Source organism: Phaseolus vulgaris, chromosome 7, assembly GCF_000499845.2.
Source record: "Phaseolus vulgaris cultivar G19833 chromosome 7, P. vulgaris v2.0, whole genome shotgun sequence".
Classification (NCBI taxonomy): Eukaryota; Viridiplantae; Streptophyta; class Magnoliopsida; order Fabales; family Fabaceae; genus Phaseolus; species Phaseolus vulgaris.
The window spans coordinates 23,093,023-23,105,453 of record NC_023753.2 but is presented as its reverse complement, the minus strand read 5'-3'; the positions used below and the strand labels follow the sequence as shown (position 1 = coordinate 23,105,453).

At 36.8% G+C, this 12,431-nt stretch overlaps 1 protein-coding gene across 1 annotated transcript; it reads right to left on the bottom strand.

Moving 5' to 3' along the window:
- Positions 1 to 8,865: 8,865 nt before the first annotated feature.
- On the bottom strand, positions 8,866 to 9,857 carry LOC137829275 (uncharacterized). The gene is made up of 3 exons (XM_068636077.1): positions 9,726 to 9,857; positions 9,343 to 9,681; positions 8,866 to 9,243 (listed from the first exon to the last, which is right to left on the bottom strand). Exons 1-3 carry the CDS (start codon positions 9,855 to 9,857, stop codon positions 8,866 to 8,868), a joined length of 849 nt encoding a protein of 282 aa, XP_068492178.1.
- Between the last annotated feature and the right edge of the window lie 2,574 nt (positions 9,858 to 12,431).

Sequence of the window (12,431 nt, the reverse complement as noted above, 5' to 3'; positions counted from 1 at the left end):
AGTTACACACCTGGACACGTGGCTCTCATCCAGCTGTACACGTGCCTTCATCTGGAGCATCCTTGACTTGGGCGCTACTTCTGACTCTTCTTTGGCTAAGTTACTTATGCATGATACTACTCAGTGCATAGTTGCCTTGGAGCGTGATCTCTTATGGATGGCGAGTTCGGGTGCCTTCGTACACACCTCCCCTGTGGTCTCGCCGGCCACCTTCATGATTTGCACCTCCTGCCTTCATCTTCGGCGATGTCCTTGCTTCGACGATCTCTAATCACTTAGTCGCCTGGGTTTACATCTGGCGACTTCATCCTCAACTCGGTGACCGCCGGTTTAGGCATGATGGAGATCGGAGCACGCCAACTTAATAATCTGGCGACTACACGAGCCCCCCGACTTCCTTCCCTTCTGCCAGCCAGGCGTCCCATCAACACGCCTATACAATAGCTTGATGCCACGTCATCACTCCCGACTACCAGGACGGTACAATTCTTAATTTTTTTCTCAGGTTTACGTCTGTGAATCTCAAATAAGTACAAAGTAATGTATAGGTTTCCATTATCCAAGAAATTCAATTCATGCATCTTTATTTAAACCCTAACATGGTTTTTTTTATTAGCAAGAAAAAAGGAAATAATTATGGCTCATTTTCAGAGTGGACCAACCCTTATACATAGCAAAGTTAAGGGCATACCACTCACCTTACCTAAGCACACCCCAATAGAGTGTGAGCACCTACCTACCAAACAAACAACCCTAATCAAGTCGTCAAACTAATAAAACTTGAACACCTTCTACTTAAATCCCCCTCAAACACAAGCACCCCTCAACAACACAAGGAAGACCACCCAACCGGCCTAAACCAGTCACAAGCTTTTAATCGAAAGCATACATACGAGGGGTTCAAGGCACCAATCAGAGAAGGAGAAGCATATCGAAGGAACTTTAGAAGAAACCCAAGTTCAAATCTTTAATTGAGCCGATGAGAAAATTTCAAAATGGTTAACCACTCCACCTTTAAAGATACAGTTGTTTCTATGCCTCCAAATCTCACTTACCATCGCAACCTAAATACTTCCAAATATAAGATTAACCGTGACGTAAGCGCATTGAGTAACTAAAACTGCATAAAATGCAAAATAAGATCAAGATGATTTGATGGAGATCAAGTTCAAGACCAAATGGAGACAAATACTCAAGGACAAGAAGAGGAAAAGGCTCAAGTGCTAGACGCTCAAGGAGTTGGTAGCCCACCTCAAAGGCTTACAAGAAGTCAATTCAAAGCATTAGGAAATAATGGACGGTTGTTTTATCTTTTTGTAATATCTTTGTTTGAAGGTGCTTAGAGGGAAACATAAGAAACCTCTTTTGTAAAAGCATCTTTAGGTCTTTAGTTTAGGAAACTTAGGGGGGTGTGCGTTAGTAGAGAGGTGTAGACGTAATAGGGAGGTGCCAAACCAAGAAAGGAAGTCACACCTTCCTCATGCTCTAGGATTGGCGCCACTTTTATGTCATTTGGGGGGAATTTTGAATTTAATTAGCTTTTCATTTCAGCACCTCTTAGGCTATAAATAAAGATGCTTAGCTTGTACAATTCAGATTGGAAATTAGTATTAGAGAAACTCTACTCAATTTGAGAGAGAATTTGTGAGAGCTTGTTTCTCCTTCACCTTGTCTTATCTTGAGTGTGTTTGGTTCTCTCAAGTGGCGGCATTAGCTCACTCATCTTGGAGTCTTCATCCTCTAAGTGGCGTGAACAACAAACCAAAGCATCCATCTCCATAAGTTCTTCTTTCTTTCATCTCCATATTCATATGCAATTCCTAAAACATGCTTAGCTTCCTTTTTGGTTCGGCATTTCAGCCTATTTTCTAGTTTTGTTTCGGTTCTTATTTCTTTTGCTGTTCTTAGTTGTTTCTTCTTCAATTCTAGCTTAATTGTTCGGTGCATTTCTGTTTTTGAGCATTTCAATCGGTGCAATTGCATTTTTTACTTAGTTTGTTCGGTTCAATTGACAAAAGATGGCTCCTCCATATGAGTTTGGTGTTTGGTGCAAGTCTTGATGAGTTCTTGAAACATAGAACCTTGATCCAATTCTATTATAAGTGCCTAAGCTATCTCCAACTCAAGTTGAGTCCATAGAATGTCAAAGAATCATCTCTTCTTTGCTAGTGGATTCATATCATGTGGTATCTAGAGTTTAGGTGTGTTCTTGTTTAATTTTGAGTTGTGTTGCACTTTAATTCAAGAGCTCTATAATTCTTGTTGTTTACATTTCTGTTTTTAGGCTTATTTTGAGTTTTATTGCTGTTTTCTTAATTGTGCCTATCATATGTTTGTGTATTTTCCTTTTTAAATCCATACAAGTTTTGTCATAGTCATGTTTTTCCATTAATGTCATCACTTCTTGTAGTACTTTTATTGAATTTGTGTTTCTTGCTTTGGTGTAATACAGTTTTCTTTGTTTGATAATTGATCCTTTGTGCATTTTCTGTTTTAGTATTGAGTTCATACTTGTATTTTAGATCTATACAAGTTCCTATACATCATTTTCCATTATGTCTTTGCTAGTTCTTAATTCTGTTTTTCATTCCTGTTAGGATTTCTCTGTTTTTCTGAAAACGTGCTTACTGTTTCGATTTATTGCAATTGATTTACTCACTGGAAATTTCTGAAATTCTGGATATGTGTTCTTCAAAGTGTTATAAAACAGTAGAAAAAATAAGTACTCAAAAGTTCAAAGTACAAAAAAAATGATAAATCAAAAACAAAAAGTGTGCAATTCTGCCGAAAAAAATACGGTAATCTGGCAGCGATTTTGAAAAATTTATCTCAATTAATTGGCTTACTGTTTTTGAGTAATTCTAGTGCCATTGTTGAGCTAAGATCTTGAAGTTTCTGTGGTTAAAATTTCATTATCCAGTTCGCTTTATATCATTCTAGTTAAATCAGTGAACATCAAGCACAGTTTGCATCAAAAATATTTTCCAGTAGCTCTGTTTTTGTTTTCTTCATCTACTCTAGTACTTTTCTTTAGGTATCTTTTGTGTGCCTTCTTTTTCATTGAGTTCCTTATTTTTCTTGCTTGTCTTTTGTTCATTAATCTTTGAGTTTGTCATACATCTAGTATTCTTTTTGTTATAGCCTTTTATTGCTTATACCTTTTCTTGCTTGTCTTTCTTTATTCCTTGGTTTTGTGGTGAAGTGCTTTGAAGATTGTGTGCTCTTGCTTTGGCATCTTTCATTTGAGGATTACTAAGGCCTCAAGATAATCTTGGTGCAGAGAGTATTCTTTCTTTGAGAGTGATTTTCAGTGACCACTTCACTTCGGCAATTGGTTCTACAATTTTTTAGCTAACTTTGTTTGCTGTTTTGTTGTTTGCTGTTTTCTTTTCCAAATGGCTGCTTATTCCAGTGATGAGTATTACAACCAGCATCCTCCTAGCAAAGCTTCTGTCCTTGGTGATTTAAAGGAGGCCAAGCGAACACTTACACAAAAGGATGAAGTTATTACACAACAAGCTGAAGCTATTAGACGGTTGGAGGAAAGATTGCACAGCCTTGAAGTGCAGCAAGCTAGACCGTCTCATTCTCACCATGGTTCACAGCATTCTCATAGACCTTCATCAAGAGGATCTTCCAATGATCATGGCCGTGAAGAAGAACATAGAAGAAGGAGACCTCAACCAAACTTTCATGGATATAGACCACCTCATGCTCATGAAGATAAACGAGAAGATGGCTATTACCGTGATGCAAAAGCCAAGCTACCTTCGGTGAAAATTCCTAGTTTCAATGGGGATAGTGATCCTAATGTGTATCTAGATTGGGAGGCTAAGTGTGAACAGATTTTTGACCTCCATGAAATCCTAGATGAGCACAAATATAAGCTAGCCACCTTAGAATTTAGTGATTATGCCATGAAATGGTGGCATGGTGTTGTAAAGGACATTATCTATCACAAGGGTCCTCCCGTGGACTCTTGGGACTCTTTAAAGGATCAAATGCGCCGTAGGTTTGTGCCACCACACTTTAGGAAAGACCTCATGTTGAGACTCCAACGGTTTCAACAAGGCACGCTAAGTGTGGATGCTTATTATAAGGAATTAGAAACGCTTTTGCTTAAAGTTGATTTGAAAGAAAGCGATGAAGCTATGATTGCTAGGTTTGTGAGTGGTCTAAGGAAGGATATTCAAGATGTTGTTGAGTTACAAGAGTATTCATCATTGGGTTCTTTAGTTCATCTTGCAATGAAGGTGGAAGCCCAACTTGCTAAGAAAAATTCTTTCAAAAATGCTCCCAATGATGGTTACTACAGCAATTCTTGGAGGAACAAAAAGTCTTTTTCTAAAATTCCTTCCAAAGATTCTTCTTTCAAACTAAAGGAATCTAAGCCTTCTACTTCTAGGCCTAAATCCCCAACTAAATCGTCTAGTAAGAAATGCTTTAAGTGTATGGGTTATGGTCACATTGCGGCTAATTGTCCTTCTAAAAGGAATATGTTTGTGCATAATGGCATTGTCATGAGTGAGCATGATTCGGATTCACCTAGGCATTCTTCAACTTCTAGGGCGTCTAGTGAGAATGAGAGTGAGAGTCCACTTGAAGGAGATTTGTTAGTTGTGAGAAGACTTCTTCGACAAGTTTCCCAACCTTTTGATGAAAGTCAAAGGGAAAATATTTTTCATACAAGATGTCTTATTCAAAACAAAATTTGTTCTTTAATAGTGGATGGGGGTAGTTGTGCTAATGTGGCTAGTACAAGAGTAGTAGATAAACTTGGATTGCCTACTATCTCTCATACAAAGCCCTACAAATTGCAATGGCTTAGTGAAGTAGGAGAAATAGTTGTGAATAAACAAGTCCTCATCCATTTCTCCATTGGAAAATACAAAGATGAGGTATTATGTGATGTTGTGCCCAAGGAAGCAACCCATGTTCTTTTGGGAAGGCCTTGGTAATATGATAGAAAAGTTTTTCATGATGGCTTTACCAACAAACTTTCTTTTGATTTCCATGGTCACAAGGTTACTTTAAAATCTCTCTCTCCAAGAGAAGTTCATGAGGACCAAATCCTTACAAAGAAAAAGAGGGAGAGTGAAAAAGATAAAAAAAAGTCCTAAGCCTACACTTCTTGTGTCTAGGCATGAGGTTCAAAGGGAATAGTGGCTCACAATCCTATCTTCTTAGCTATCCCTAGACCTCTTAAATTAGAACCACTTGTTGATAGTTCTCATGACTTGGAAAATTTGGTAAAGGAGTTTCATGATGTGTTTCAAGATCCTCCAAAAGGCCTTCCACCTTTGAGAGGGATTGAGCACCAAATTGATTTGATTTCGGGCTCTTCCTTACCAAATCGTCCAGCCTACAGAACCAATCCAAGTGAAACCAAGGAAATTCGCCAACAAGTAGAGGCTTTGATTGAAAAAGGTTGGGTCCAAGATAACACGAGCCCTTGTGTTATGCCTATTATCCTTGTCCCTAAGAAAGATGGCACATGGAGAATGTGTTCGGATTGTAGGGCTATCAATAACATTACTATTAAGTATAGGCATCCCATATCTAGGCTTGATGATTTGTTGGATGAATTGCATGGTTCAAAAATCTTTACAAAGATTGATCTTAAAAGCGGCTACAATCAAATCCGTATCAAACCGGGTGATGAATGGAAGACGACTTTTAAGACCAACTTTGGCTTATATGAGTGGTTAGTTATGCCCTTTGGCTTAACTAATGCTCCAAGCACTTTCATGCGCCTCATGCATCATGTTTTGAGACCTTTCATTGGTAAGTTTGTTGTTGTTTATTTTGATGATATACTCATTTATAGCTTATCTTTGAAAGACCATAGGTTGCATGTTAGGCAAGTTTTAGAAACCCTTAGGAAGGAACATTTGTATGCTAACCTTGCTAAATGTATGTTTGCACTTGATCATATAGAATTCCTAGGGTTTGTTGTGAGTAGCAAAGGGGTCCATGTGGATCAAGCTAAGGTGGTGGCCATTCAAAATTGGCCTACACCTAAATCCATGAATGAAGTCCGAAGTTTCCATGGACTTGCTTCTTTTTATAGAAGATTTGTACCTAACTTTGGTACAATAGTCGCACCACTCAATGATATAGTAAAAAAGGATGTGGTTTTTCAATGGGGAGAAGCACAACAAAAAGCTTTTGATATTTTGAAAGAAAAATTGACTAATGCTCCCATTTTAGCCCTTCCTAATTTTGCTAAAACCTTTGAGATTGAGTGTGATGCTTCAAGCATAGGCATTGGGGTTGTTCTCCTTCAAGAGGGCCACCTCATAGCTTATTTTAGTGAGAAATTGAAGGGAAGTCATCTCAACTATTCCACTTATGATAAAGAGTTATATACACTTGTTAGGGCTTTGTTTACTTGGCAACATTATCTTTTTCCTAAAGAGTTTGTGATTCATAGTGATCATGAATCTCTTAAATATTTGAAAAGCCAAAACAAGCTTAACAAGAGGCATGCTAAGTGGGTGGAATTCCTTGAGCAATTTCCTTATGTGATCAAACACAAGCAAGGCAAAATAAACATTGTGACCGATGCACTTTCTAGAAGATATGCCTTGATTACCCTTTTGGGTTCTCAATATCTTGGCTTTGATCACATTAAGGATCTTTATCATGATGACCTTGATTTTTCTCCTATCTATCAAGAGTGTCTTAAAGGAGGACACAAAGATTTTTTTATACAATCTGGCTTTCTTTCCAAAGGAAAACGTCTTTGTGTTCCCCAATGCTCAATTAGATTATCTCTTGTTAGAGAAGCACATGAGGGAGGTTTAATGGGTCACTTTGGGGTTGCTAAAACTTTGGATGTGTTGCATGAACATTTCTATTGGCCTCATATGCATAAACATGTTCATAGTTTGTGTGATAAATGCATAGCTTGCCGCAAGGCTAAATCTAGGATGCATCCCCATGGTCTATATACTCCTCTCCCTATCCCTTCAATGCCTTGGGTTGACATATCTATGGATTTCATCTTAGGATTACCCAAGATATCAAAGGGAAAGGATTCCATTTTTGTGGTAGTGGATCGTTTTTCAAAGATGGCTCACTTTATTCCTTGTCACAAAGTGGATGATGCATGTCATATTGCAAACCTCTTCTTTCAAGAAGTGGTTCGTTTGCATGGAATTCCTAGAACTATTGTGTCCGATAGAGATCCAAAGTTCTTGAGTCACTTTTGGAAGACCTTTTGGGGTAAGCTTGGTACTAAGCTTTTATTTTCTACCACTTGTCACCCACAAACCGATGGTCAAACCGAAGTGGTCAATCGAACTTTAGGACAACTATTGAGATGCTTCATTTCCGGGAATCCTAGAGTGTGGGAGAATTTACTACCCCATGTTGAGTTTGCATATAACCGTGTAGTAAATTCTACCACCTCACATTCTCCTTTTGAGGTTGTCTATGGGTTTAACCCCTTAACACCTCTTAATCTTCTTCCTATTCCCATTCTTGGAGATGTCTTGTGCAAAGATGGGGATGAAAAGGCTTCTTTTGTGAAAACTTTGCATAAAGATATCAAGATGAGAATTGAGAAGAAGGTTGGCAAGTATGTTGAACTTGCCAATAAAAGGAGAAAAGCATTGTTGTTTGAGGAAGGTGATTGGGTTTGGCTTCATTTGAGGAAGGATCGTTTTCCTACTCAAAGAAAGTCCAAACTAATGCCTCGTGGTGATGGACCTTTCCAAGTCCTCAAGAGGATTAATGACAATGCTTATGAGTTAGATATGCCTGATACATACCTTTGTAGTCATACATTTAATATCAGTGATCTAACTCCTTTTTCTGTAGGTCTCCAGAATTCGTGGTTGAATTCTCTCCAACTCGGGGAGTATGATGGAGATCAAGTTCAAGACCAAATGGAGGCAAATACTTAAGGACAAGAAGAGGAAGAGGCACAAGTGCTAGACGCTCAAGGAGTTGGTAGCCCACCTCAAAGGCTTACAAGAAGTCAATTCAAAGCATTAGGAAATAATGGACGGTTGTTTTCTCTTTTTGTAATATCTTTGTTTGAAGGTGCTTAGAGGGAAACATAAGAAACCTCTTTTGTAAAAGCATCTTTAGGTCTTTAGTTCAGGAAACTTAGGGGGGTGTGCGTTAGTAGAGAGGTGTAGACGTAATAGGGAGGTGCCAAACCAAGAAAGGAAGTCACACCTTCCTCATGCTCTAGGATTGGCGCCACTTTTATGTCATTTGGGGGGAATTTTGAATTTAATTAGCTTTTCATTTCAGCACCTCTTAGGCTATAAATAAAGATGCTTAGCTTGTACAATTCATATTAGAAATTAGTATTAGAGAAACTCTACTCAATTTGAGAGATAATTTGTGAGAGCTTGCTTCTCCTTCACCTTGTCTTATCTTGAGTGTGTTTGGTTCTCTCAAGTGGCGGCATTAGCTCACTCATCTTGGAGTCTTCATCCTCTAAGTGGCGTGAACAACAAACCAAAGCATCCATCTCCATAAGTTCTTCTTTCTTTCATCTCCATATTCATATGCAATTCCTAAAACATGCTTAGCTTCCTTTTTGGTTCGGCATTTCAGCCTATTTTCTAGTTTTGTTTCGGTTCTTATTTCTTTTGCTGTTCTTAGTTGTTTCTTCTTCAATTCTAGCTTAATTGTTCGGTGCATTTCTGTTTTTGAGCATTTCAATCGGTGCAATTGCATTTTTTACTTAGTTTGTTCGGTTCAATTGACAAAAGATGGCTCCTCCGTATGAGTTTGGTGTTTGGTGCAAGTCTTGGTGAATTCTTGAAACATAGAACCTTGATCAAATTCTATTATAAGTGCCTAAGCTATCTCCAACTCAAGTTGAGTCCATAGAATGTCAAAGAATCATCTCTTCTTTGCTAGTGGATTCATATCATGATCTACCAAACTCACTCCTAACCAAGCGAAACAAAGATTCCAAACAAGCCAGGACACTCTGTAGCCAACGAAAAGATGACTTGTCGTTTCCTCAAATGCCCCACAAAGACAACAAAGGTTATTCAAGATCTCAACCCCACGTCTCTCCAAGTTGGCTTTAGAAGCAATCTTGTTTTCAATCACCCTCCAAGCAGTGACTTGAGCAAAAGGTACAACCTTAGTCTTCCAGAAAAAATTATGCAACCGCAAGTTTTCCCCTTCAGTTTTCCCTCTTAGCACAGTGTAAGTAGACTTGACGGAGAACACCTCAGAATCACTATCCTTACAAACCCATCTATTATCGAACTCCACAAAAGGATACGAACTAAGAACCACATCAAGAAGTTGACTGACCTGGAACTATTCCTAGTCGAAAAGATCCTTTCTCCAAGGAAAATTCCATACCCAGACCTCATCAACCCAATCCCCACAATTAAATAATTGCTCATCTTTATCAACAGACAAAGAGTAAAGCCTCGAAATCCTATCTTTCAAGGCACCTGAACCCACCCAGTTGTCAGTCCAAAAGAGAATATTTATCCCATCTCCTACCTCCCAATTAAAGCAGTCTTTAAACATTCCTCCCCACTCCTCAAACTTCCTTATCTCTTTCAAATCTTTCCACCAAAGAGATATTTTAGTGTTATTGTCTCTCTGCTCACTCAACCTTCTCCAACCTCCATACTTGGATTCAATGATTTCCAACCACAACCCACCCTTCTTCGAACTCAGATGCCAAATCCACTTACCAAGTAAGACCTAATTAAAAAGTCTAATATTGATAATACCAAAACTGCCTGCTTCCCTAGACTTGCAAACCTTTTCCCAAGCAACCCAAACAATTTTCCTCCCTTCAGACCTCCACCTCCAAAGTAAATTCCTCTATAACTCACAATTCTTTTCATCACAGTAGAAGGCATTTTAAACAAACACAAACAAAATAAAGGAATTGATGACAACACTAACTTTATCAAACAAATCCTCCATGCAATCAAAATACATCTACCCTTCCACTTGCCTAGTCTAGTCTTAATTTTGTTGACCACACCATCCCAAAAAGCACCCTTCTTATGACACCCCCTACTAGTATCCCTAAATAAATGAAAGGGGTTTTCATCACGTCACAGTTTAAGATTGCTGCGAAACTGAGGAGCATGAACTGATCGGCCCCCACCCCACCAATTTTACTCTTTGTAAAGTTCACCTTTAGACCGAACGCCAACTCAAAATAATTCAACATTTCCTTAATGATAAACACACTTATATAACTAGCTTAACCTTCTTGCTCCCGATTTCCAAGCTCTCAACCAAATCATTCTCAATTGCTTTCCTAACAACCCCGACAAGGCCTTCCGCCACAATGAGGAAAAAGAAAGGTGTTAGGGGATCACCTTGTCTTATACCTTTCTTCGGAATAAACTTCGTCGTCGGACTCCCATTTACTAGACCCGACCAGAATTGAAAGCAAACTGCAGCAGCCAGGACTCAAACCCAAGTCCTTTTAGTGACCAAAGAAGCATTAACCGCTAGACCAAACAAGTTCTTTGATCATATTATGATTTTTATTATACTTATTATTATTATTAATACTAATAATAATAATAATATAAATTATATTCATATTATTCATATTATATTTATATTATTCATATTATTAATATTATTTATATTATTCACATTATTAATATTATTCATATTATTAATGTTATTCATATTATTAATATTATTCATACTGTTCATATTATTCACATTATTAATATTATTCGTATTTTTAATATTTTTCATATTTTTCATATTATTAATATTATTCATATTATTAATATGATTAATATTATTAATATTATTTATATTATTCATATGATTAATATGATTAATATTATTAATATTATTCATATTATTAATATGATTAATATTATTAATATTATTTATATTATTCATATTATTAATATTATTAATATTATTAATATTATTAATATTATTCATATTATTCATATTATTAATATTATTAATATTATTAATATTATTTATATTATTCATATTATTAATATTACTCATATTATTAATATTATTCACATTATTAATATTATTCATATTATTTATATTATTCATATTATTTATATTATTCATATTATTTATATTATTCATATTATTTATATTATTTATAATATTCATATAATTCATATTATTAATAATAATAAGTATAATAAAAATCATAATAGTACTTAAGAATTTGTTTTGTTTGGTGTAGTGGTTAATGTTCTTTTGTCAAACATTTAGCCATTCCCTAGAGACCAAAAATCTGTCGATTATGATCTTAACAGACTCATTCGGTTTATACTAAGTGAACTTTCTTCCGACCATCGTTATATCCAACAGGTCAGATTTTTCGATAGATTCATTGAACCCTTTAATCTCTCTACTATAATCAAATACCAAAATTAAACATTTTCTCTCCTCCTTTTGTCGAATAGAGTTAAGGTCACGTACAACACACTAAGCACTATGAAGTCATAAACATTCACCATAGTGACTTGTGTCTCATCACCACCCTCCCAAACCCCTTAAATTACACAATAATTTTTACCATTAAAAAAACTTATCATTTGAAAGCAATTTTTTCTTCACATCGAAATAATTCCTTTTGCATTATTAACAACATCATTTTCAACCCAATCAACTTCATTAGAACCCCATAGGTAAAAACAACTCTCCCTTCTGAACCTTGAGCATTTAGACTCTTGCAAGCAAATCAATCCTACCTCTTCTTTAGGTATCATATCTCTTAAATATTTTCTTTTAACACTTCCTTCTAACCTCCTTATATTCAGGCTAATAGTTTTCATTATCAGAAACACTTCTCTCCCTCCTGTTGCTCCTATTGTCCCGATTTTTCAAAGAGTGTAACCTACTTATAGCGACTTCTTCCTCCCCAACAAGCAAGAAGCCCATCTCCTTCCCGATGTCCACATTCTCCTAGCTTCACTACTGTTATCCTTCAACCAGAATAATCTATTACAATTTCGGACAATGTTATACCCTCTTTCCTCGTTTCTGTAGCAAAATTTTGACTTAGGCTCCGTTTGGATCCCGTAAACACTGTTCACTCAAGGCAATGAATGTTTTGATTTGTTTACAATGATTTAAGAAGATGAAAAGACGTTGATTTAGGGGAGAGGCATAAAATAAATTCATGTGCCATGTAGGGGTGACAAATCGGGCCAACCCGCCCCGCATTGACCCGCCCCACGCTTGGCCCGCAAAAATGCGAGTCGGGTTGGCCCGCCCCGCAAAGTTATTGCGAGCTAGAATTCCCGACCTACCCCGCATAAGAGCTAGCCCGCGGGTTTGCGGGCCAACCCACATTCTTTTTTTTTTAAATTAAATATTTTTTTTTTTTACATTTTGTTCTTAAAAAATTGTCAAATGAAACCTATATATTTGTTATTATCAAACCTAATTTTTTTTTCTTCCTTTTCAAACATAGTCAAACATAA